The following is a 24,304-nucleotide window of genomic DNA, read 5'->3' as shown; positions in this document are numbered from 1 at the left end:
ATTGTTCTGTCATATTTCAAGATACCTGATAGACTGTGCTCTTTGATCTTGTTAGGTAGCGCGTCGTCTTCTCCTCGAAAGAATGGCCCGTACAGACGTGAGCCCTGATGACACGGATATCCCTGATTCAGAGTCTGTGGAGCCTTATGATACTGAGGTCTCTGATTCAGATGCCGACTCTGATCTTGAGAGTGTGGAAAGTCCCTTCAAGAGGCTTGTAATCGCAGCAAGCGGAAGAATCCCTAAATACACTCACGGTATACCGCATACAGTTGCTGGAAATTTCTTCCACGGAGTGTACTAAGTTTTTACATCACTGTCAGACGAAATCCAAAGAATTGTTCAGGAATGCGGCGCCAAATTTAAAAAGTTGGATATGAGCGCATATACGCACCTCATTACCACCGCCGGATGGTACCACAGTCCAGCTGTTCCCGCCAAAAGTGAGTAAGAAGCCAACTGTAATAGCCGGCAGATACTGATATATGATCGCAATACCAAAGTCACGGAGGCTCAGCGAGTTAAAACCTGCGATATTGTCTCCATTCACTGGTTGCTGGCTTCTTCCGAGGCTAAAAGGCCTCTTGCTACGAACGACTTCCTGATCCGGATGCTGGGTTCAAAACGCCCAGTACCAACCACTAGCAACTCCGTTTCCAATCCAAGTCTCAAGCGCAAGCTGAGGTCCAGTTCAATTGAGAGTGAAGGCCGGCGTACCAAAGGTGGAGCGGATATGGTTATGGCCAATCTTGACAAGCCTTTGGCTTTGGGTGATAAGGAAATTCCTGCTAACGGCAGTAAGTGGCTATTGGCTAGCTGGGGACGTATCAAATTGCTATATATGCAGTATCTGAAACAACCTTGAACAGGAAAGGAGCCTGCAGTCTGGGTTGATGATGAGAATGTGATCTGGGATGCCACATTAGTCGAACTTTCGGCTCTGGATGGGATCACAGATCCAGCGAAACCTTCGGCCAAGATCATCCGAATTCAACTTATCATTGATTCCCACGAAGAAACGTATCACACCATCATTTGGGAGATCTCTTCAGTCGAGACACCCACAGATACCCGCAAAGGTGACGGCCGTCTGCTATGCGCCATTGCTGAATTCGAAGCTGCTTTCAAAAGGTTCACCGGTCTCACCTGGGGTGAGCGTCAACAACAGCCGAAGAAAGGGAAAGCCATTTTCATTCCGCTTGGCAGCAGCGCTAGTCAAGGAAAGCTGGACTGGGGAGCGCGCAGTGCTCTCACCAAGTTTGCGAATCTAGGAAATTTACCCGCTGGCAAAACTCTCCCATCGAAGCCGTCTGAAGTGGCCTGAAGGGGTAAGCGGCGCTGGGGAGGAGGCTTTCACTTTTTGTGACCGACCTCTCTATGTTTCCTTGGTATGAATGAATTGGTTTTCTAAAAATTGAAAGAGCCGAGAGTTTGCAGAATTAGATAGCCAGGTTTGACTCCAATAACAGATCAGTATCATTTAGTGACAGATAGGCTAGTTCATCTCCTCAAATACTCCGGGGCTGTCCATGAGGATCCTTCGGACCTCGTGTATATTGCATTGTATCCCTATAGGGCAGATTGATCCTCCATACTGAATGTTAGAATTGCTTATGCTAACGTTATGTGCGCTAAATATACCTGTCTGACTTACGACTTTTGAAATTTGAGGTCCTTTAACCTTTTAGTTTAGCGGGGGTACGGCAAGTCATACCACCGACACTCTTGTTTTAGAAAGAGCGGCCCGGTGGTGCTCTTTCTACTGGACCTGGCAATCCTATTCAATTCTAGATGGATGGCAAGAAACCGCAGGATTTCACTTCCTCTAAACCTCTCTGTCCAGTCGAACAACACCGACTTACTCCCAAACATCCGAAAGTGCTTTGCCTTCTTTGGCAATCCAAGCCACTACCACAGCAGCTCTCCGAATCGCAATATACGGCAAGCGCTCCTTAAGCAAATTTCTCCATTCAACACCCCGTGTTTCTAAATCCAAAGAGGCCGAGACGTAGTCACGCCGGCTAGGAAAGAAGGCAACGCATTCCCGGCGACAAACCTTCCGTCGGATGAATTTATTTAATCATACTATTGCAATTCCTGCTCTTTGTCTGTAGATATCTTTTGAATACAATTTTCTTCAGGAGGCACGATTGACGGCATACTCTGGCCTCAGGGTGCAATCTCTAAATACCACTTTACCATATATCGACAGAAGCATTGTGATTTTGAGACAATCTTCCATTGTCGGTACAGCATATAAGATCGTATAATGATGGTTCTAGCTGAACAAAGGGTATGTGATGTTTATTTATGTTGCCCCTTTATGCATTTTATCTGTAATCTGCCTGCAAATTTACCCTGAAGTAGAAGGACCTTTCCTTCTCACTAGAAAGCATGCCTCCGATATCCCTGTCTATAAAGGAGGGGAGATCCTCCTCCAAATCGTAAATGATTTATTTCTCCCATTATTCTTGGGGTCTACCAAATTGCGCTCTTCAACATTCGCAGCTGCTTCTCTGTCTTTCTCTTGAGAATATAGGGAAAATGGAGGCCCGTATGGTGGTGGGCCCCCCGCCCGCAGCTAGGAACCAAAGCCGAAAACAGGCTGCTCAGGGTAACAAAAACGCATTCGAGGGAATAGTCATTTCGACTAGTGGGAAGATTCCTGACTACAAGCACGGTATGCCTATTAGCCAATAGAAAGTCTTCATATGCTAACGTTGCCATCCTGTGTCGGTGGTAGATGATATCCAGGCAAAGATTGAAGCATGCGGTGCCAAATTCGAAAAGCTGAGAATCAGTGATTGCACGCACCTCATTACCACAGCCGAGTGCTACCATAGCAAGGACGTCCCTGCAAAAAGTCAGTACCAAACCGAATATGCACCTTGCCAATGCTAATATCTCATTTCAATCTTCTAGTTACTCAGGCCCAGCAAACCCCCAACTGCAAGATCGTCTCATTGGATTGGTTACTGGAGTCCATCAAGGAGAAAAGACCTCTGGATTCGAAAGGCTTTTTGATCAGGGCTCTTGGTGGGAAGCGCTTAGTATCAACGAGTACCACATCCACGTCTAAAGCGAATCTCAAACGCAAACGCAGTGCCGACTTGAGTCACAGCCAGCTAAAGTGCAAAATGAATGGCAAGCATAGGGTCCTGGCTAAAAGGGACATGCTTTCTGCCTTGGTTGACAGGGCAAGCCACCCAAAAGACAGTAAGTGCCAAGAGAGCTTCCTGATACTAAACTGAATTGCCAAATTTGAAGCTTCTGACATATGCTTGAATAGAGATCAAAGGTCTTGCAGTATGGATTAACGAGAATGATGAGATCCTTGATGCCACAATGCTAGAACCCAGTTCGATGCTGCAAACTCCCACAAGGCCACCTGCAGCCACGATCAAGATCATCCGTATTCAATTGATCGCTGATATTGAGGGAGACAAGTACCATACCTACATTCGCGAGACCACAATCTCTCGTCAAACGCCCAAGAGCCTCGGTTCTACCAGCATACGCAGCAAAGTTACTTCCAAGGGGTTTGGCGATATTTCAAGCGCGATTCGTCAGTTCGAAATTGCTTTTGAGCAGCGGACTGGTCTAACTTGGAGTGCCCGTTCCACGAAGCCAAAACACTCAAAAGCGGTGTTCATTCATTTGAAAACCCAGGACAACCAGAAAAAACTCGACTCGGCAGTTTCTAATGTTCTGAGTAAACTCGTGGCACCAGAAAATTTGCCCACGATCAAAGCTGAGTTGTTGAAGCCATATCCCAACCGGCTGTTGGGGAGAGAGGAAGGACTTGCCGAGCATTTTCTACCCACAGCAATTGGTCTGTTGGATAAGATTTCCGAGGCGCAGATTCAAGCACAAGGTGGCAGTGATGCTGATAAAACCCTGGAAAGTAGCCTAACCCAGTGCTTCCTTGAGCTATTTTGGCAAGATGACGTACCTTTGCCTCACAAGATCACATCGATCAGTGAGACACGCAGCCACATCGAAGACCTGAGGAACATCAGGGCAATTGAAGACGCGTCAAACAAGAAAGGAAAACTGAATGCTCCCGCGTTCCGTCATATCTTTGACTTGCTGCACCTTGCCGCAATGATTCCAGGTATTTCTTTTCTTCTTTCTCTGGAATGCTTTAGAAACGGCCCATGAGACTAATTGGCTTTTTTATAGTGAGGGAACACACCGATGAGTACAAGTTTCTTGCTGGGTATTTTAGGCAGAGCTTTTTTGCAGGACCGGTCACGGTAAGCTCGCCCCCTAAACTCTCTATGGACCAACCCCTATCTTACCCGAATGACCCTCACGTATGTTGACCAGATTTTGGATATCTTCCAAATTGAACGACAAGGGGAGGCCCAACAATTCTCTCGGAGTCGAAAGAGTTCGGAAATCTCTTCAAGTCATCGTCGTCTACTTTGGCATGGCTCTCCCGTCTCGAACTTCCCGAGTATCCTACGGCACGGCCTTCGCATAGGCCCTAGTGATGGAATATTCTTTGCGGACCTGGCCGGAAAGTCACTTAGCTACTGTTGCGCTTCGCCAGGACAACACGCCTTTATGCTTTTATCCGAGGTTGAGCTTGGTCAAACCAGCCCTTATACCATTGGTTATACCTCTGCTGGAAAAGTCAATTCTTATTTTATCGACGGCCAATCTCATGCAAAATGGTGTGACGCAGGATGCGTGCATCCTGACTTGAAAGGTGTGCAAATTCCTGATATGAACTCGAATCATGATTATCAGAGGCCCGGCAAAGAATACATCACAGTAAATCCGGCCCAGGTACGCCAGCGATACCTATTCCACATCAAGCCTAACTGATCCGGTCTGCTTTTTCCATTGCGCCTGGGATTTCATATGATCTTTGAATGAGGGCGGATATTTTTTTCTTTTTGTTGTTCTCGACCCGAGAATATCAACCGTTTCAAACATTTGTTTTGTAGGAAATGGGCAGAATGTATGTTAGACAGCGGGATTTGGCCTAGATCTTTGAAAAAGAAACATTTTCTCTAACACCAGCTTTTGGTTCTATCTGTCACATTTCAGCGCCTTCGCAATGTCAGATTCAAATAGAAGAACTAATCAATTAATTCAGCCCTATAGGAAGACTCACGTCTTTAGCCAAACTATATGTCACAAGTAGATAGTAAGAGCAGTTTGCTGACTGCTATACGTAATGTAGTCTTCTTTTACCATCTCAACCACTGAAACCTCGAAATTGCTCTTATTCGGACCCAAATTTAGACCTCGACTATTATAGAATGCCTAGCCGAGTAAAATTGCCAAAACATGCCTGTCCTACTCAAGAGCTCTCGCGGTTCTGGGCTCTCGAAAGAAGCCCATCTTTCGATCTTTGTGCCTCTACTGCAATTCAACACAGTGATGTTGGAGCAGCAGGTCTTCTCCCACTGTGCCGTCGCTGCTTCTCTTACCTAGATCACTCGCCGACCTAAAGCCACCAGAGCTATCCTCCACTAGAGCTATTCAGGCCACCGTAAAGGCAGAAGCAGCCGAGGCTATGACGTTAACCAGAGGAATCAACTCAACATCTTTTCTTAAGGGTACAAAAACCCAATAAGGATATAGCGAGAGAGATGCGGAGGGAAGATGGGTGGGGGAAGGCATCCCGGGATATTCGAATAAGTCGACACTAGGACAGAGTAGAAATCAAGCCATGTAAGCCGGTTTGTTGAGAAATCTATTCATCAAGCACCTATGTAGTTAGATATGAAAGTGAGCATCAGTAGACTTTGTCCCATAAGCTTTTGAACCACATAAAAAAATGGCACCCCATGTATCCTAAGATCACGAGTTCCAATCTTTCTCACTCATTCCCATATCACCTCGTATATCACATAGGCAATAGGGTAGCTCGTTGGGCTACCACTAAAGCGAGGGTTTCTGTGCCAAATTCCTCCATGATTCATCCCGCAGCATCTTGTCATAGCTCTCTTCGCATTTAAAGCACTATCCACTTATCCATAGCAGCAAGGATGGCCTTCGTCTCAGCCGTAGTATCACAGTTCGAGCTAGTGGTAGTTTCGTTGTAGTCGTAGCTCAGTCCTATTTCCAGAAGTAGTAGTTCCGTCAACAAGCGTGCAAGTGTTCTCCGAAGACTTTTCCTTGATGAGAGAGGCAATCGCAGAGTAAATAGTCGCAGCACTGGTGGCCGTAATTCTCGCTGCAGAAACGTTCACAGTAACTGCTGGACACTTATCCAGGCTATTCTCGTGTAGGTGACAGTACTTAGGGGTAACTGTGTCCATGTAGACCGTAATATTACCATCCTCCCCCCACTGGTGAACCTTAGGCGTGTAGGTTATAGAAGTTATTTTAACCTCGGCAGAACACAGACCCATAAGGCAAGATGCAAGCAGGCTAGGCAGTATCTTGCTGATGGAGACCATTCTCCTCTCTCAATACGGACGAAAATTGCCCGGATATCGACGATTGCGAGGATGAGAAGCAACCAGCTTTGCATCTTCTCAAAAGTATCCCTGAAAAGTTTCAGTGGTTTCTCGGAAATAAAAGGCTAAGCGCGTACGCGTGAGATAAAAGATTCTGTAGATCAGAAGGGCTGGACTTACTCGAGAGCTAGATATCGGTCTAGATGGGTGAATATCGCTTCAGACGACGGATTTACGCTCTATTTTATACGCCAGAGATAAAGCGAGATTAAAGACATTGTCCCTAGAATCTCGAGATTTCCAATCCCTACGACATTATTATTTCGGCCCCCACGTAGTACATAGATCGTGAGTTCAGCGGGCTCTATAGCCCTAGAGCATAAATGGTACCCTCACGATAACATAATTCCCGGCCGATCTGGCCACACCAAAGCACCAACCATACTACTGTAGAAGCTCTATTTTTATTCCTCTATTTTTCAACCCAAACTAGTTTGTTTCAATGAAAGTTTTCCACTATTCATTTCTCTACGCATATGAATAACATATACAGATTTCAGGCCCTTTGGAATACCTTTTCCAAGTAGGTGCTTTACTGTAAAATATAGCGTAATGTTGATGTTTGAGACTTGGTAATATATATCTCTTGCATTGCTTAAAGCTTTCTTGCTATACTTTCTCAGTAGGTTTTAAATACTTCTAAATTGAAATTTAAGTATATTATCTTGAAAAGATATGGCTCTTGAGATATGGAGTTGTAATATATGGCATTTAGGATGGTGTTCTGGGGTGGCCAGATCGAGAACTACAGTACCTATAGGTACCGGAGCGGCCCGCTTCGGCCTTGTTCTCGATAACGAATCAGTTTCCGGGGAAAGATCAGAGCGAACAGGGCAAGAAGAGCAATGATGATGATAATTACTCAAGTGAGATTTTCTGAGAACCCCGGAAAACAAACTAAAATCCGCCAAGTGGCGTAAGAAAAGGTCATGTTAATGCTCAATAATATCTTCATTCCATCGAAAGAATAAATTTCATAACTGCGATAAGAGTTGCTTCATTGGTGTTCCGTAGCTACATAGCACGCTGACGCGGCTTTTCAGGTACAATGACGTGGCTTTTGAATTACCTACAACTAAGCGAAGTCTTGGTCTTTCTAACAGGGCAAGATAATAAAGGGACACGGTACCAGAGTCTCGGCAATAATATATGCAGGTGGGCTTCAGAGCCATGACCTTAATGAGTCTAAGTTGCGTAAAATAATTATGACATTTTAAGTTTAAAGGGACGAGAAGTAAATTATCTTCAGCGAGATTCGAATACGTGTCATCCCCCTACGTACCCTGCCAAGCTTATACACTGAAACCTGAAAGGAAGGACCCCGGGAAAGACAGGAGATTCCATAGGCGCCGTACAAAAGTCTTTCAAGCGCCCATAACTCCACGGTTTTGAACTCTTAGGATCTTCTCCACGGCTTGTCGAGCCGCAGAGCCTATTATTGAAATCTAATCCTGAACTAAGCCCCAACTAAATTCAATCTGTAGTCGCGTGCTTGCTTCCCCTCTTAGCTCTTGAGGGCCTAAATCACTCCTGAAGTTACGGAAACAATCCGAAAAGGCAACATCAACCACCAAACCATTTTCGGTCCATTCATTGTTAGTGAATGTTTTCATCCAAGAAGAATAGGGCTTAGATTTGTAGAAATTATATAGAAATGCTCAACCTTTATGGTCCTTTTTCATGGAATCAATGCATGTTTGAACTCCGAGTCCGTAGCTGACTAGATTTGTGTGGCAATAAATGAAATTCAAATCAATGTTGCTTACTAGCCCATATTTCTTAAACATAGATATGGCCTGGCATTCCAAGTCTCAATTCTTAATGACGAACTTTTGGGGCTTTTTAATGGTCGGTACATTTGGACGATCTAGAGATATCCCTTCTGCAAGACATAAGTTTCGGACCCCAAAGTTAATGTTCGAAGGATTTTAGCTTATTGTAATCTAATATTCTCCACATCTTTGGCTCCATCAGATGTTACTCTAAAATGATGAAGCCCGGTTCGTAGTCAGTTAGAAAACCAGCAGCATCCCTTAGATTTAGTTCCCTCTCGTCAAAAGTTTTCTTGTACAATTTACTAACTTTCCTCCTTGATTCTATCGGCAATTCCTTGGTTTAGATGAACTTGCAGAATGAAACCGCTTGCTAGCAGAAAGGCTAGTGTTAATCGTGCAGCGTGGGCCTTGAAGTGTCCCGAAGCCTTTCCTGTGGGCTAGGATGAGGACATTGCGTACAATACATGCATGCTTGGCCGGTAAACCTGAGAGATAAGATTACGGACTAGACAGAGGGGCAAGATTTGGAAGCGTTGAGATTGAATGTAGGTCTAGACGACCCGGTGACGCTGTTCTATCAAAGAATAGTGATGCAGTATACTGAGCGCAGAACGCCAGCCTCGAATCTTAGTCATATTTATTGCAAGGCCCAACAGGACCCCAAAGGTGTGAACGAAGATAATGGTGATCAGTAACCCCCAGCAAAACCCCCAGCAAAACCCCCGGCAAGAAAATAGGTGGTATAAAAGTGCTTTGCGCGCGGGCTTACGGCCATGCTTTATCGCTCGACTCCAGGTTGAAAGCTGGTTCAGGAATTACTTTTCAGGATTCCGTACTCGATTATTCTGAGAACTGGCCTAGGGTAGATACTAGAGCTAGATCAACTGACGGACTAAACAGTCCAGCCGGAGAAAACGCGTCCTCGATAACACCCGACTAAGCCGGTAGACGAGCAACTCAGGAATTTAGGAATAGTGAGGCATGCCGCTGCTTAAAAAATTATGCTAGAGTTGCCCAGCCCTAGAAGTCTTTCTTGTCTCAATTTGAGGCGCAGCAACTTGGCACTGCCCATCCCGGTTGATACAAATAACATGGAACCCTCCCGTGTAGGTGCTCCACCTACACGCAAGCTGCGGGCCATAATAAGATACATCATCGAATACGACTTGTGTGCTGGGCGTTCTCAATGTCCAATACTTTACTCTGGAATGGATTTTGTCCAGATTCATGACTTTCCCATCTTCGGCCTCTTTAGCTCGACATAGCTAAGGGGAAGCTTGCCTCGCCCTCATCGCTATAATTCGGCTCTAAACCCAATCACAGCGATCATGACCACACTGGCTGGCCAGGTCCAGAACGTTCGCCGGCAGAAATACCAATTTCCATTCAGGGAAGCACTCTGGGCTACCCTCCTGATAATTTTCCTCTTGTTGGCCTATAACCCATTGGTTACCCAGCTGCGCCGGTTTCGTTTTCGCGGTGATCTTACCCCATACGACATTGGTTTCGATGGATTTGCACCCTCACAGGGATACCGCAGTTCTGAGCTCAAATCGCCCAAACTGGCATTCATTCATACCGATGCCCGTTGCAGTCAAGATTACATTTTCTTTGCGCCAAACGGCGCTTCTATTCCCAGGCCTGGACCGGTGATTCTTGATAGCAATGGAGAGTTAGTCTGGTATATATGGGAAGGATTGGAAGGTGTCACACAGGACTTCAGAGTGCAGCGGTACAAGGACGAAGACTTCTTGACATTTTGGGTCGGGAATGAGATAGATGGGAAGAAACAGGGTCAATGGTATATGGTACGCGGCCACATGATCTGCATCATTTCAAAGCTAACAGCCGTGAATGTTTGTTTAGCTTGACTCATCATATAAAGTCCGATATGCCCTCTCCCCCGCCGGGAGTTTCACTAAAGGGGATATGCACGAGTTTCAGCTCACACCGGAGGGAACGGCATTGATTGTGGTCTATGATTCTATTCCCGGTGACTTGAGTTCCATTGGAGGACCACTGGACGGCTGGATTCTAGACGGGATAATTCAGGAAATTGACATTGAGACTGGAGAGCTTCTATTTGAGTGGCGCGCATCAGAGCACTTCTCTGTTGATGATACATATCATGGGTTTACCGGCTGCCAAAAAGCAGATGCAGCTGCCTTTGCTGGATGTGGCAATTCTCCAACCTCCGCTTTTGACTTTTTCCATCTGAACAGTGTGGAGAAGAATCAGCTCGGGAACTACCTGGTCTCAAGCCGGTATACTCATACCATCAGTGGGGTGAGTGGGAAAGATGGGAGCCTTCTCTGGACGTTAGGAGGGAAATCCAACGACTTTCAGGATCTTTCTTCTCATGGATCAGCAACAGCATTTGCCTGGCAGCACCATGCTCGCTGGTATGGCAATAGCAGTATTACGCTATTTGACAACGCTGTCGAAGATAATTCTGACCCCTCTTTGGAGAGTCGGGGACTTATCATCGACCTGGATATCGAGAAGCGACAAGCTAGTCTACGCGCGGAGTTCCTCCACCCCCAGAAGATGGAAGCTGTTTCTTTGGGCAGCATGCAGATACTGGAAGGCAGCGGGAATATCTTTGTCGGATGGGGCCACAGTGCCGCTTTCACGGAATTTTCTCCCGATGGAAGTGTGCTCTGTGATATTCATTACGGCCCTTCCGCATTGAATACATTTGGCCGATTGAAGTCATACCGAGTCTTTCGCGGTACATGGATCGGAAACCCAACTGAGCCCATCAATGTTGCCGTCAAGGGAGAAGTGATTTACGCCAGCTGGAACGGGGCAACACAGGTAGCCCGCTGGCAGTTACAAGTTCAGAGAGACAATAAAGGGGAATTTGATAGCGTTTCTCAGGTTTTCAAAGATGGATTCGAGACAGAGATCAGACTCCCGCCGACACTTAGGCCGGGATCCTTGGTTCGAATTCAAGGGCTGAATTCCGAGGGTAATATCCTCGGGTCATCACATATCGTGGAGATCGCAGCACAAAAAGAAACGTCATTCATGGTTGGTATCTTGGTGATATTTTCTGGGATTATCATCCTGGCTTGCGTGATGTTTATGAAAAGACGACAACATGGCCGTCCACAGAATGGTGGCGAATATCAGATACTCCCGGTTGCGAATTAAATGGTCTTTGTTTGCTACATGTACAGGGTCGGATTAACCGCAGTATAAAGTCGCTCCTAACACTACACACTATTTCCTAATTAAGAACGCCACCGTCTTAGTATAAAATAATAATCAACAGCGCTGGCTGGGGGCTGGGCATCTTGTCTGCCTTGAGCCCGGCGCTACTTTTCCCTCCATCCCCTTGATAAAGTATCATTTGCCCGGTTGACACTGGAGCCATCAGATGATCTGTCTCCCTCGCGCCTTGGACAAAACATTGGCCCACCAAGCGTAATCAAAACGGCTAGTCATCTAGTCGAAGCGTACATTGATTCATTGACAATCTAAGTCGATGTGCCGATTAAATCTTCCATGTGATCTAAGCAGTGTTGTTGTACAGATCGATGTGGGAGAAACCAAAACCTCGTTCGATGTGCTTTTGGAGCTCTTGTGTACCTACTCGCCGTACTTTGACGACCTATTCTTTAAGCGATTTGAGGAGGCTATCGCCGAGCCGTGCATTTTCTTTCCAGACGATGATCCGCAAGTCTTTGCCCAAATTATTCTGCAGATGTATCGCGGCGAAAGTTCTCTTGAAGCACTTGGGTGCAAGAAAATGGAGTTCCTGGTTTGGTTGTGGATTATGGCTGTCAAGCTGGAAATGGCCGACTTAGAGAACTTGGTTATGGCTATTTGCAAGCAAAAAGCCGACCAAAAGCCAACGGCTATTCTGGCCCGAGATACGGTCAATCACATCTATTCCCATACCTTACCTCAATCCCCAATGCGAGGCTTAGCTGTGGATATATGGGCGCGAAGCGCCACGACAAAAAGCTTCGAGGAGAAAAAAGGGGGGGTCTCGCAGCCTTTCCTCGAAGACCTCTGCACTGAATTGATTACGCAAAGAGAGAGTATGGGATTGCCCACAAATTGGACGTCCTTTCCTGAGGACCGCCATCTCACTCTTGCCTCGCCTTTGACTGACAAGGACGGACATGCTTTGCCCCCACAAGAGGCGGCCGAAGTCAGGCATACAGCTACCGAGGGTCAAATGAAGTCAAGGAAAACTAAAACGCCCCACTCGCGGAGAACTGCCAAGTCAAGAATATCGGCTTCAGCCGCGCCCATTCCCGGGGAATTTCAGGAACAACATAATATGGACGAGGATTTCACTCAATTGAACATCCAAAACCAATGAGCTGAAGCTGGTATAACCCAAGAAATCTCTAGACGAGATATTCAATCTATTCCTTAGCAGCTCCATGATATTTGCAGTTTTTTCAAAAGACGCCGGGAGAAACCGAATTTTTTATGTTCGTAATCGGACAGTCCTGCAGGACTCACTCTCGCATGGAGTTTCTCGGGGTCGTCTCACATGTCTTGGACACCAAAGCAAAGACGTAGCTGGCCATGCGTAATTTTCGTATTCTGCGCTATATCACGTCCCGATAGAGAGTTTTTGTAGCAAGTTGAATAAGTTCGGCAGGTGTATCGGGGTCCTTATAATATGATGTAGGCGACGGTGGGAATCGAGGTGATGGGCATCGATTAACGGCTATTTCATCTCATTTACGTGAGAGACGAGTCCTCTATGAATATCACTATCAGTCCATAGTCAGGTCTGGAATTCTTTACTCGAAAAATTGGATAGTCTCGTTGATTTTCAGTATGTCTAGTGGGGATCAACGGCGACTATCGATAATTAAATCATTAGTCTGGAGATCGTCACGGATAGCCTCCAGTTGCACAGAATCACCACGGGTAACTGGAAACTAAGCATTTACACTCTCTGATTCCGCGAAAATCAAAAAATACTTCGGAATTGTGTGTGTGTGTGTGTGTGTGTGTGTGTGTGTGGATAGACCCTATCTACTTTTGATTCTTGAAGATTCAGCTTTGTGTGTCAATCTGATCTAGAAAATTAGCCCCACTCTCCCCACTATTGATCTCCCGGTCACAAATACGGTAGGAAGGTGGCTGTAACCACTACTATAACTATACACACGCAAAATATATGACTAAATCGCACCCAACTCTATGTACTGGGCTATTGCAACCTTGCCAATAATCATCGAGGATCAGGCTAGTGCGTGTTCATTCTATGTGTATCTGTGTGGTTATAAAGAATAGGGGTAAATCGAGAGAATTAGCCATTCTCGACCGAAATGGGATGCTTTTAGTACACATGCCTTACAATACCAATGATCCAGGGACTAGAGTAATTGGCGTAAAAGACCCGCTGAAAAAGTTACCTGATCAGGACTCAGGTACTGTAGATCCCTGAGACCCGGACACGCCACAGAGGCACAGACAGTATAATAGCAGAATAAGCAGTCAAACGATGTTCTATGGTTTAGTGTCTATAAATTGCTGCTTAAACCCCCGATGCAAGCAGCAATTTCTTCCAAAATTATCCATGAGATTGGGCTTGATTTTCCAAGACACCTCACCACCAAAATGGCATCTACCTTCAACTTTTTGTTGATGCTTATTAGTCTGGTCTTTTATTCTTCAAAAGTTCTAGCAGAATTGACCTCCGAACAGAAGGTATGACTGATTTAAGTTAGAGTTTAAAACAAACAGCTGACGCGTTATATGGATAGGTCATTGCTCTTGACCTCCATAATCAATGTAAGGTCCCTTTATCAAGTTGGATCTATGAAAACGACACGTTTCATTAACTCATTTAGATCGTCGTCCTGTGTATCCTCCGGCCGCCAACATGTTAAAGATAACCTGGGCTGATGAACTCGCCGATCAAGCCCAGGAATGGGCTGATAACTGCACAATTGCGAACAATCCTCAGCCCTATGTCTCAGGCTTTGGCCGTGTTGGACAAAACTTCTACGCCTCCTCTGAATCGGAAAACATCGTGAGGAGGGCAATAGAATCTTGGGGTGCCGAAAGGGAGCTTTACCACGAGAACGGCTCATGCGATACTGAGTATGCCTGCGGTCATTATACGCAAGTAAGTGATATAAATGATAATATTCCCTTTCTAAGTCTTGTTATTGGAGCTCGCTCACATTTATCTTTTATATTTTAGCTTGTCTGGGCCAAAAGTTATAAACTTGGCATGGGGGTATCTGCGCAAAAATGTTCTTCTGACAACTTTCCTTCTGGCATGTATCTAGTAGTTGCCTATTACAGTCAGGCTGGAAACTATCTAGGGGAATTTCCCTATGAAAAAGGCATACCAGCTTCCAAATGTTTTGCGGGATCGGCTCCGGGGGACGATGGCTTGTGCTGGGTGACTGATGAAGCCAAACTAAAGGATACCATCGGGGAATAAGATTATGTTAGCTCATGAAGTGGTAATTTACTACTTATTTAACCAGAGGTTGGTTACTCAGAAGCTCTCATCCGTTAATATTTTACATCATACATTGGCCTACTACCAATCTCGGTGTTGTAACCATCATGCAGCATATTTTTATGCGGGCTACTTCCAGGACTTCCGTTGGATTGTCTCTCCCATATCTATTGCCCACTTTCAAACGCTACCCAAATCAATATTTCTTTGTGTTCGATTAGAAAAAAGTCTTAATACGAGGTGTCCTGAGTTGCTCACCCTAAACTAATCCCCAGGTCTTTTACCCTTCGAGTAGTAGTGTATCATTTACATCCATTTAGCTGCTCTAGCAACAGAGGAAGAGTGCTAATGTTACGTTTAAGTTTTAATATAATACAATATCCTAAATAAGTACGAAAGAATTATTAAATAACAGTGAAGACTCGAGGGAAGAGGTTAGAGAAGGCAAAAATAACACCCGCAGAAATGCCAATCTCAAGATGCTCCGGCTCGTCATCTCCTATCCCATGCTAGCCAGAATTCTGGTTCCTGGTGGGGCCTACTCATTGCCATTATAGCTTCTGAGAAAGAGCAGTAAATCTCACCTCTAGGGTACCCAAATCAAAGGTCGAAAGGACGTTGTTCAAGAAACTAGCACCCAGTATATAATCACCCCCACTATCCTGAAATCCGACAATACATTGTTTCGTAGACGGATCAAATGAAGTCTGCAGGATGAGGTCGTCAGGACTAACAGAGAAGTTCACACCGTCAATAGTGAAGGCGAATTGGGCGCAGTGACGTTACATGGGACTTGATAAAGTTGGGTGGACGCGGCGATGGTGGCAGGTGGGTTGAAGGAGCGCGCAATGGAAGTGGCAATAGCTGTTAGAAGCAGAATAGATTAGATGTGAGCGGACTGGTATTTGAGTATTCGGACTTGTCGCTAGGGAGCATAGTGAGAGTGGTAGCGGTCTCCACGAAGCCGACAAAGGGGGCAAATGAGGAGGAGTTAGTTCGGTTAGTTCCTCCAACGATAGCACCATCGATGTTGATGTAGTAGTAGTCAGGGCGGTTGATGGAAGGCTTTGAGCGAGTATCCTTGCTCTGGAGTGAAAATAAATCTCGTGGTTAGCCGATGACACATTTCCTCTCTCTTTAAAGGAATGATAACTCACAGTGAGGATAGACACAGAGGCGGTTTTGCCTGTCGTATTGACAGGGGGGATACCACCAACGGAAAAGTACCCATTAGGCCCATCACGATCGGGCGCAAAGCTGAAGGTAGGCAAGTTCAAGTGCTGGTCAACCATCTTGTAGAAACCTGGCGCCACGAAATTCCACCATCAACAAGATGGGATCTCTTGATCCCGATGAGAGGAAAGTCTTTTCTTTCTCCATTCTCCTCTACTGGAATATCTTCGAGTAAGATGACTCGGTCATCATTTTTCCATTCGTCCAAGAAATGGATATGGTTTTCGCGTGTATACGTGGAGGTTGGAGCTCGGAAATCACTGGAACTTGATTCAAAGGAAGGGCCGACGTTTCTGGGAGGTTCTCAGCAACACCCTTTAAAGCCTGCAACATACGATAGCCATTTCTTGTTAGGGTAAGGCTGATGCCAACCCCTGGATTTCCCGCTCGAACCCCCCTGGGGCCTTCGATTTCTACCTAGCATACTAATACATAGTATTCCATCTGGTGGTCTTCTATATAGTGGAGGTTTATATTAAGCTCAAAATCTTTGACTTAACTTCAACTCATTTTTTTAGTCGCGACTAGAAAGCTAATCACCTGCTTATATCGAGAGATATCATTTGGGCCATCCGGAAAGATATTTGAAAAGACCTTCCAAAAGATACTTAGTGCCCTATACTCATGACGGACTTAGTAAGATTTAGTCCGTCAGGCAGACACCTAAGGCCCCTGGGGGTGCGCAGTAAATCTAATGGGTGGCAGCAGTCTCGCCCTATCGTTATGCCATGCTAAATTGGCCAGATCCCTGTTCAATTTTGACCTCTCCAGCGAGGCTGTTTTACGCTAAAGATAAGTAGGAAGGAGTGGCAAACATCACTCCTTCCACTCCTCTCTGCCTAGCCTGACAATATCAGCCTGCTCTAAAGCCCAGAACTTGGAGGGCGCTTTGCCTTCTTCAGCAATTCTCGCCGCTGCTACAGCAGCTCTCCCGATGATAGTTTGGTCTTGGCCTGTACATAATGAATCAGTATCCTAATCACAATGTAACATCTGCCCTGATTAGGTTCTCATACCTATTCGGTCCTGGATACCCTGTCCGAGCTTGTTGAGGTTCCCCACGATACTTTCGAAAAATGCAGCTTTGGGAACTTCTCTGCCGAGAATCATTCCCGGCCTCAGGATAATCGCATGGTCGAACCCCAGTTCCTTGATGGCATCCTCCACGCCAACTTTCATCTTCGAATAAGGAACTTGATTGGAGAGAAAGCCGCGGGTCCCGGCACTAGATATAAACACGTAGGTCTTCACTCCCGCTGCCTTGGCGGCCCGGGCGTTCTCGATACATAAATCATGGTCAATCTTCCACTGATTTTGGATGCCACCAGCTGCAGCTCGCGTGGTACCAATCGCGTTGAAGGCCACAGATGGCTTGGGTGTCAAGGAGCCAATCATGCCACCCCATTTTGAGGTATCACTTTCTTGCAGAGCCTCGAGCTTTGGAGACTCGATGTTCGGGGTTCGTCTCGACACGGTCTTGACGAAGGCGAATTTATCCGAGGCGAGAAGTGTTGCGAGGATCTGCGAGCCCACCGCTCCAGTAGAGCCAAATACAGCAGCTGTCGACATTTTTAGAGAGCTAGAGGTTCTAGATAACTGGAGTGACACAGCGAAGTCGTTCAAGCTTGACGTTCGTCATACCGAGGATGCACAACATGTGACTGGTCGATCCACATGAGCTTTGCATTGCGTGCCTCAGGCAACAATTAGTCGGCATTCATTCAGCTGGATCCCTTACCGAACAGACCGGACATTACTCGGCATTTCTTCCACTCCTTACACAAGGTAAAGGACCTCAAGATGCATATATTTTGTACATTCTCCATCCCACTACGGGCCATGAACCAGAGCACGCCGACAAAACTATTTCATAGTTATCAGATTCGATTACGCACAACCTCCCTACTCCATAGCTAAATACACTCTCAGTCCATCTCAATAACGAGAAGCCTCGGTTTCGGTGCTATGTAGCGGTACGCACTCGTCAAAAGCGCCACTTCACTCCAAAGATCCTCCGCATCCATTTGCCCCGGCCGGTCCGTGTAGAAGAACTCGCCGAGGAGGGGCCGCACCTGCGTCGCCCAGTCCTCCAGCGCGAGAGAACGCACGACATGCGCGAGATGGCTTACAAACCAAGCATGCGAGCTGTCTCCCTGTGAGGCCATGCCGCCGATGAATAGGAGCCAGAGGAGTAGGTCTGGTGCTGTAGCGTCAAGGGTTGATGATGATGATGATGATGATGATATCTCTGCTAGCCTTATCTCGAGGCTTTGTTTGAAGGTCTCAACCATGTACCGCAATATTGGTAGGTCTTGGAGCTTGGAGACACGTGTGTACAGGTAGATCATTAGAGAGAGACGAAGGGGTTCGTTCAGGTTGAAACAGTGACGACGCTGGTAGCGGCTTTCGAGTTCATCACCGGGTGTGTGGTTGTGGCTGTAATGTGTGGACAGCAGTTCATGCTGGATGATGACGAAGAGGTCATTGTCTGTGGGCGCAACGACTTGGGGGAATATGATTCCAATCTCGAAATGCCGAATAAGTCTTCGAAAGGCCTCGAGTAGGGATTTCAGCGTTGGATGGATCTGGGTATGCCAGGGGGATGTGGTGAAGCGAATGCCGAGAGATAATAAAGTGGTGGGGATCATGTAATCGTCATATCGAAGTTCTTCTCCCTCGAATATGTTTGATACGTGGAAAATTCCGTTTCGGAACCTTTGCAGCATCGGAAAGATGGGTTCCGTATTTTGCAGAGCCGCAAGCATAAGAGCGCCTCTAACACAGGTTAGTAGGGATAATCAGTACCAATATCAGCAAAGCTACTTACTGATATACTGTGGACAACATCATGTGCTCTAGGTCATCAAGGCCGCCCATTATGGACACAAGAGTTTTCAGTCCCTGTTTATGGGCCAAGAGGGCATCAAAATTCGCACCAATCGCCTAGTTGCACTTAAGCTTAAGTCTCTGTCAAGACTGTTAATTTAAGATCGAAGGAAAACACACCTCATTACCCACAAGTGCGCTTACAAGGAGGAGTGTAGGGTGCGTAGCTGATTTCGCCGGGTCCTGCAAAGATTCATTAAGCGCCTTTATCGCTTTCATGCGGAAGTATATGGAATCTCTCATCGACTTCTGGATAAGGTCAGCGGAAATGCCTTGGATAGTGCCCACGAGCGCCTTGTCTTCCGCGGCCCTAAACGCGCAAGTCTGAAGCATGGCAGGCGAGGTCATTGCCTTTTGCGCCCACCAGTTCTGCATATGCGACGCATCGAACGGATACGAGCAGTTGATGATTCGGACCCTATCTATTCGGAGCGGTTAGAATTCCTTTTAAGGCTTCGCGCCGCTTAGGTAGCCAACAGCATGCTGACCAGCCAGTGGGTGAGCGAATCACGTACAATGATGCAAGTACATCCACAGCTTCCCCGTCATCGGTATTGCGAACGTGTCAAAGGGGTCCCCGTAGCGCTGGTTTGGGGTCATTGTCAAGGATACCACTTTCTCCGTCTTCACTTGAACACGCGTTGGATTCTTTTTTATGTCATTTCCTTGGGCCTTTTCCTCGCTGCCCTTGGTCATAGTCTGTCGCAACACCACACGGTTTGTGGGGAGCCGCGATCTCAGCCTATCTATAGAAGCCTGCTTCTTCTGTTGGTGGAATCTTTTTTGAACAAATATCCTCTCCTGCCTGCCAACCGACGCACTTCCTTCGGCTCCATCGCTCTGCAAGTGAACGAACATGAAATTGCTCTGGCTTGTCGGATTTGCCCGTCCAAGTCTCAGAGGTAGGCCCCCTGGCGGGGGAGCTCCGGGGCGTTGCTCCCCGGATGAGGAGGATGGCGACTTTGACGGGGCGACCGCCATGGCAGAGAGGACGACGGCGAGATCCGCAATTGATCTTGGCACAAATAATAGTGGAGGGGAGAAACCATCGCAAGGATCCTGAAAGTACCGTATTTTTATTGGTTTCGACAGGCCCCCATTCTCTTCAGAACGGGGTCAATGTAGCCGAAACCAGCATAAGCGAACCGGGGGAAAGGCCCCATCGATATTCCCCACTTGCCTAGCTAGGGTTCGCACTTTTTCCTGCAGAGTTGTCCGTCTTAGTATTTGTGAGCGATGGGGACTAACGTTCCAAATCATAATATCATCGACCGCTCTTGAGTTTGTTATTTGATATCTCAGGCATAGAGTCAGGGAAAAGAAATACAAATATCCACAAAGCGCTGCTGACATATTGACCGAGTTAAAATCCTTCAATGTGGGGGCTGAACCAGATCATAGCTACTATTGGTAGATAGTCTGGTCCACTGGTCTATAGTAGCATACATATCCTGATTTCACAAATCAAAGATAAATCATTCGATTGGCATCCACTACCAGATCTACCATTTATCGTAGTCCGGTATATCCTCCTCATAGTATGTCTCCGTAACCTTAGAGAATCCCACTTCTGGGGCATGAGGCGGCCAGGGTTGACCCGTTCCAGTTGCGAAAAGAGCAAAACTGGCACCCTCAAAAACAAACCAATTCGTAGGTGCAAATGCTAACCAGGAAGACGGCAGTTCTTTCAGCCAATGCTTTGTACCGTTAATTCCGAAGCTATAGCCAAGGGTGTAGGACAGCGGTTCAGCTCGAATATGAAGCGTCATATCAGACGCAATGGACGTCGAATTCAATCGCACTTGATCGTACTAAATTATTATCAGCATTTAGTCCTCAGAACTTGAAACGGGGCTAATCCATTACCTCAGTCGTGGTGTTCATCATCAGCCGAGTAACTATGCACATCCCCGTGCTATTGACACATCCGGAGACAGCAATATCTTGATGTTGAAGTTCGCTCAAGTAGGCACTGATACCGACTGTCTCCCCGTATCCAAGGCCAGAGTTGGTTGGTAGGAGTTGCGCACTGAAAGTCATATTCAATGATGTTTGCTTCCGTAAAATGGCTGCCGGGGTATCTCTGTCGCTCAGACCAAACACGTTTGGCTTGAAAGTAATCCCATTGGCGCCATTTCCTTTCGTCATGAAGTTTGTCGTATATGGAATTCGTAGCTGATACCACGAGGGATCAAGATTTGCACGATCAAAATTGTCCGTGAATGGTTTTGGAGGTAAAACTTGGTCCGTTGCATTACCGAACGATTGAGTGAGTCGAATTGGCTGTCCTCCATTGACAATAGGCCATCCATTTTTCCACTGGACTGGAGCAAGGAAGGTTTCTCGTCCAAGTGGTGATGTGCCATTGATCTTTCTCCGAGCCAAGAATGCTACATAGCTCTCGCCTTCTGGTGTATCAAAAAGAGTGGCATGACCAGTCGACTGTACTGTGAGGTTATCATATCCGTACGCACCGTTGAACAGAATCGGATTGTTCGGTGCTGCCTCCCAGGGCCCCTCAGGTGAAGCGGAGCGCGCAATAGAAGCTCGATGGAGATCGTCCGTGCCCCCTAAACGAAATCAATCTCAGCGCGATGTCAAACGGATATGTCTATCTAGGATCGCACCGACCTTCAGCAATGAGAAGATAATACCAATGATCTCGTTTGAAAATTTTTGGACCTTCGGGTCTGGCAGATGAATTATGCGGCAGGGTCCCATTCCACAACGAGCGGTATTCGCCAATACACCGGCCACTATCCACATTGACTTCGCATTGATATATTCCCCAGATCCTATCAATATTGTTGTTGGGAGCCATGAGGTTCAAATAAACCTTTTGTGTCACCGGATCTTGGAACAACGAAGGATCAATCCCCCACGCGTCCCCCCCAAATGGGATCAGACCATGTCTTGAGGTCGTGGGACGACACCCACATGACACGAGGCCATACCCGCGCAACAGGATCATAGGTCCATCTTGTCATGGAAGCCATATAGTATTTACCATCCACAAGCGACAGTGTCGGCGCCCATGTACCTGTAATCCTGTTGAGCTTACATGACTCTCCAAAACACAAGATAGGAGCATACTTACCAGCACCTGTCGGGACGCCATATAATTGAGCTTGACTAGGCCTTGTAAATGCGTGCGAGTAGAGCTGCCAATTGGCAAGATCCTTCGATTTGTAAATTGGGGTACTGGGCCAGTACTCGAACGACGATGTCGCGAGGAAATATTCATCACCGACGCGAATGATAGAGGGATCAGGGTTCCATCCTGGAATGATGGGATTTTTGATAGCAAATGTTGCCAACACCCAAAACTGTATGAGAAACACTGGGTTGAAAAGTTGCCTCATTTTGCGCGAAATCGCAAGGGTAAGATGCCTAGACACTTAGCTCCGTGGGTGCTTTAGTTGAATTTGTACGAGTTCTATCAGTCCCTTCATTTTAGGCTCATTAACCTAGTCGACTCAGCCTAATGCTCCATGTGAGCTGTAAGATATTAGCGGTTAATCAATCAAGCTTCCGGGAAATTCAATCAATCTCCATCTGAACATACCTTGCAACTATGTTGCCGGCGGTTATCCGGCAGATGTCCCGAATCAAGGTTTCTGCGCCGGCGTCTGTCCGTTGATTACCCCGGCAGGTTACCCCACGGGGTTATTTCATAGTCAGAGACTAAATATCGATTACTATTAGTTAATTCGCAGAAATATGCGGGATTAATTTTTATCCTTGATGTTTATTGAATTATTTTGTGTGGTGGCACGGCGGTACATATATTTACAACCCTGTCATCTGGTTATGCGACAACAACAGCAGGGGTTCAACGCAAATCAAGTGCAAGATGCGATTTCTTAACTATCTCCTTGTAGCTGCCACTGCGGTGAATGGCTTGGTCAGTGATATCCCTTCATTGAATGGTAAATCTATCGCTTCTGGCAGCTATTTGAGATCAAAACTGATCACAATTCCAAAGGGCCGGTCCCGGTGGTGCCCACAACCGAAGGGTCGAAAAAGCGAACGAGCGAGTTCCAACATCCAGGTCTTTGGCATAGCCATGAAGATCTTGAAGCAATGCGAAAAAATTCCTTGGGTGGAGTAGAGCCGTGGGCATCGGCATATTCACGATTTTCGAACGATTCATACTCCCTCGCGACCTACAAGATGCAAGGTCCTCATTCTGTCGTCAGTCGTGGATCAATCAGCAACTATACCAGTTTTGCCAACGATGCTCGCGCTGCTTATCAGAATGCCATAATGTGTAAGGCTATCTTTAATTCTGCAAGAAAAGCTACTAGCTCTAACTATTAGTTCAATAGGGTACATCACCCAGGACCAAGCTCACTGGGATCGATCCACTACGATTCTCGACGCCTGGGGTACGAATCTGACCAATATTATTGGTACCGACCGCTCGCTGCTAGTCGGCATCAATGGTGTCGTTCTTGCTAATGCTGCAGAAATCATGCGCTGGGAGGGAGGATGGGTTGAGCAGGGTGCATCCTGGAAAGGCGGTTCTGGATTCAGCATCCAGCTGTACTGGCTGTTCGCCCGACAGAGCATAATCATCGGACAGGCCAACTACGGCGTCGCCAGCATTATGGGGCTGCTCAATTTTGCCGTTTACCTGGATGATGTCGCTCTGTACAACTACGCTCTGTATGCGTACAAGAATGATCTTTGTGCCGGGCTAACCGCAAACTTTGACCAGTCCACAGGACAGGGTGCAGAGGCCGGCAGGGATCAGACGCATGTACAAGACGGACTTCAGTGGCTATCCATGGCTTCCAGAGTGGTGAAGAATCAAGGATACGACCTCTTCTCATTGGACAAAAATCTCTTGTTCAAGGCATCAGAATATGCAGCAAAGTACAACTTGAACGGGACCGTGCCCTACGATGCATCGTTCTACAGATGTGAAGCGGTCTTGGTCAATGGGCCTTGGGCAAACATCTCCGCTGAGAATCGGTATATTGGGTATCAGAATGGAAAGACTAATCCAGCATGCTGGGGTATCACATACTACGAGGGTTTGTCTCGTGGCTTGGATGTTCCGTGGACTAAACGCGCAAAGGATCTTTACGATGCTTCCGTGGAGGCTCAGACTTCTCCAGTTGATTTCCTTAGTTGGGCCGACTTGTTGTTTGCTACCAAGGCGAAGTCCAATCAATAACTCTATAGCCTCGCACCGAGAAATAATTTCCATAACTTAGCACCCAATCTATCAGCTTCTTGTCTCACGTTATGAAACCCATTGTTTCCTCGTGCTATACTTCTCGGAGTTCATTCCGGTTCCCCAGAAATACATTCCGCGCTAATCCAGTTTGAGCCAAAAAGTGCGATAGAACCATGAACAAACCACGTTCGTAGAAATAGTCCGAAGTCATATTTCTCTATAGAATTGTCGAGGGATGTATTTATTCGACAAGATATATCCTAAAATAAGAACCTCATATTCATCAACCTTATAC

The 24,304-nt window shown here is 46.5% G+C and overlaps 10 protein-coding genes across 10 annotated transcripts; 6 read left to right on the top strand and 4 right to left on the bottom strand.

The window, feature by feature from the left end:
• Nucleotides 1-82: 82 nt before the first annotated feature.
• On the top strand, nt 83-1,324 carry N7496_004138 (uncharacterized protein; the record flags this gene model as incomplete). The annotated part of the gene is made up of 4 exons (XM_056697069.1): nt 83-257; nt 324-443; nt 504-797; nt 870-1,324. 4 exons carry the CDS (start codon nt 83-85, stop codon nt 1,322-1,324), a joined length of 1,044 nt encoding a protein of 347 aa, XP_056559281.1.
• Nucleotides 1,325-2,544: 1,220 nt separating this feature from the next.
• N7496_004137 (uncharacterized protein) lies at nt 2,545-4,833 on the top strand (the record flags this gene model as incomplete). The annotated part of the gene is made up of 6 exons (XM_056697068.1): nt 2,545-2,680; nt 2,744-2,863; nt 2,923-3,216; nt 3,290-4,114; nt 4,183-4,256; nt 4,330-4,833. The coding sequence occupies 6 exons, from the start codon at nt 2,545-2,547 to the stop codon at nt 4,831-4,833; spliced, it is 1,953 nt and encodes a 650-aa protein (XP_056559280.1).
• Nucleotides 4,834-9,582: 4,749 nt separating this feature from the next.
• Nucleotides 9,583-11,410, top strand: N7496_004136 (arylsulfotransferase family protein; the record flags this gene model as incomplete). Its single annotated transcript, XM_056697067.1, has 2 exons — nt 9,583-10,062; nt 10,121-11,410. The coding sequence occupies 2 exons, from the start codon at nt 9,583-9,585 to the stop codon at nt 11,408-11,410; spliced, it is 1,770 nt and encodes a 589-aa protein (XP_056559279.1).
• A 334-nt stretch (nt 11,411-11,744) lies between these two features.
• On the top strand, nt 11,745-12,590 carry N7496_004135 (BTB/POZ domain-containing protein; the record flags this gene model as incomplete). Its single annotated transcript, XM_056697066.1, has 1 exon — nt 11,745-12,590. One exon carries the CDS (start codon nt 11,745-11,747, stop codon nt 12,588-12,590), a length of 846 nt encoding a protein of 281 aa, XP_056559278.1.
• Nucleotides 12,591-13,849: 1,259 nt separating this feature from the next.
• N7496_004134 (CAP domain-containing protein) lies at nt 13,850-14,684 on the top strand (the record flags this gene model as incomplete). The annotated part of the gene is made up of 4 exons (XM_056697065.1): nt 13,850-13,939; nt 13,996-14,023; nt 14,083-14,360; nt 14,439-14,684. 4 exons carry the CDS (start codon nt 13,850-13,852, stop codon nt 14,682-14,684), a joined length of 642 nt encoding a protein of 213 aa, XP_056559277.1.
• Nucleotides 14,685-15,447: 763 nt separating this feature from the next.
• On the bottom strand, nt 15,448-15,997 carry N7496_004133 (uncharacterized protein; the record flags this gene model as incomplete). Its single annotated transcript, XM_056697064.1, has 3 exons — nt 15,448-15,569; nt 15,605-15,791; nt 15,863-15,997. 3 exons carry the CDS (start codon nt 15,995-15,997, stop codon nt 15,448-15,450), a joined length of 444 nt encoding a protein of 147 aa, XP_056559276.1.
• A 757-nt stretch (nt 15,998-16,754) lies between these two features.
• N7496_004132 (Protein fmp52-2) lies at nt 16,755-17,507 on the bottom strand (the record flags this gene model as incomplete). The annotated part of the gene is made up of 2 exons (XM_056697063.1): nt 16,755-16,891; nt 16,955-17,507. The coding sequence occupies 2 exons, from the start codon at nt 17,505-17,507 to the stop codon at nt 16,755-16,757; spliced, it is 690 nt and encodes a 229-aa protein (XP_056559275.1).
• Nucleotides 17,508-17,863: 356 nt separating this feature from the next.
• Nucleotides 17,864-19,805, bottom strand: N7496_004131 (uncharacterized protein; the record flags this gene model as incomplete). The annotated part of the gene is made up of 4 exons (XM_056697062.1): nt 17,864-18,713; nt 18,766-18,881; nt 18,945-19,246; nt 19,340-19,805. 4 exons carry the CDS (start codon nt 19,803-19,805, stop codon nt 17,864-17,866), a joined length of 1,734 nt encoding a protein of 577 aa, XP_056559274.1.
• A 521-nt stretch (nt 19,806-20,326) lies between these two features.
• Nucleotides 20,327-22,186, bottom strand: N7496_004130 (beta-xylosidase; the record flags this gene model as incomplete). The annotated part of the gene is made up of 5 exons (XM_056697061.1): nt 20,327-20,635; nt 20,691-21,394; nt 21,456-21,619; nt 21,732-21,864; nt 21,922-22,186. 5 exons carry the CDS (start codon nt 22,184-22,186, stop codon nt 20,327-20,329), a joined length of 1,575 nt encoding a protein of 524 aa, XP_056559273.1.
• Nucleotides 22,187-22,677: 491 nt separating this feature from the next.
• Nucleotides 22,678-24,006, top strand: N7496_004129 (uncharacterized protein; the record flags this gene model as incomplete). Its single annotated transcript, XM_056697060.1, has 3 exons — nt 22,678-22,728; nt 22,776-23,094; nt 23,153-24,006. 3 exons carry the CDS (start codon nt 22,678-22,680, stop codon nt 24,004-24,006), a joined length of 1,224 nt encoding a protein of 407 aa, XP_056559272.1.
• Nucleotides 24,007-24,304: the final 298 nt, after the last annotated feature.

The sequence above is a fragment of the Penicillium cataractarum genome (assembly GCF_028827025.1).
Source record: "Penicillium cataractarum strain IBT 29864 chromosome Unknown utg000002l, whole genome shotgun sequence".
In the NCBI taxonomy this organism is placed as follows: domain Eukaryota; kingdom Fungi; phylum Ascomycota; class Eurotiomycetes; order Eurotiales; family Aspergillaceae; genus Penicillium; species Penicillium cataractarum.
The sequence above is the reverse complement of the archived record's forward strand: the minus strand, read 5'-3'. Positions and strand labels throughout refer to the sequence as shown.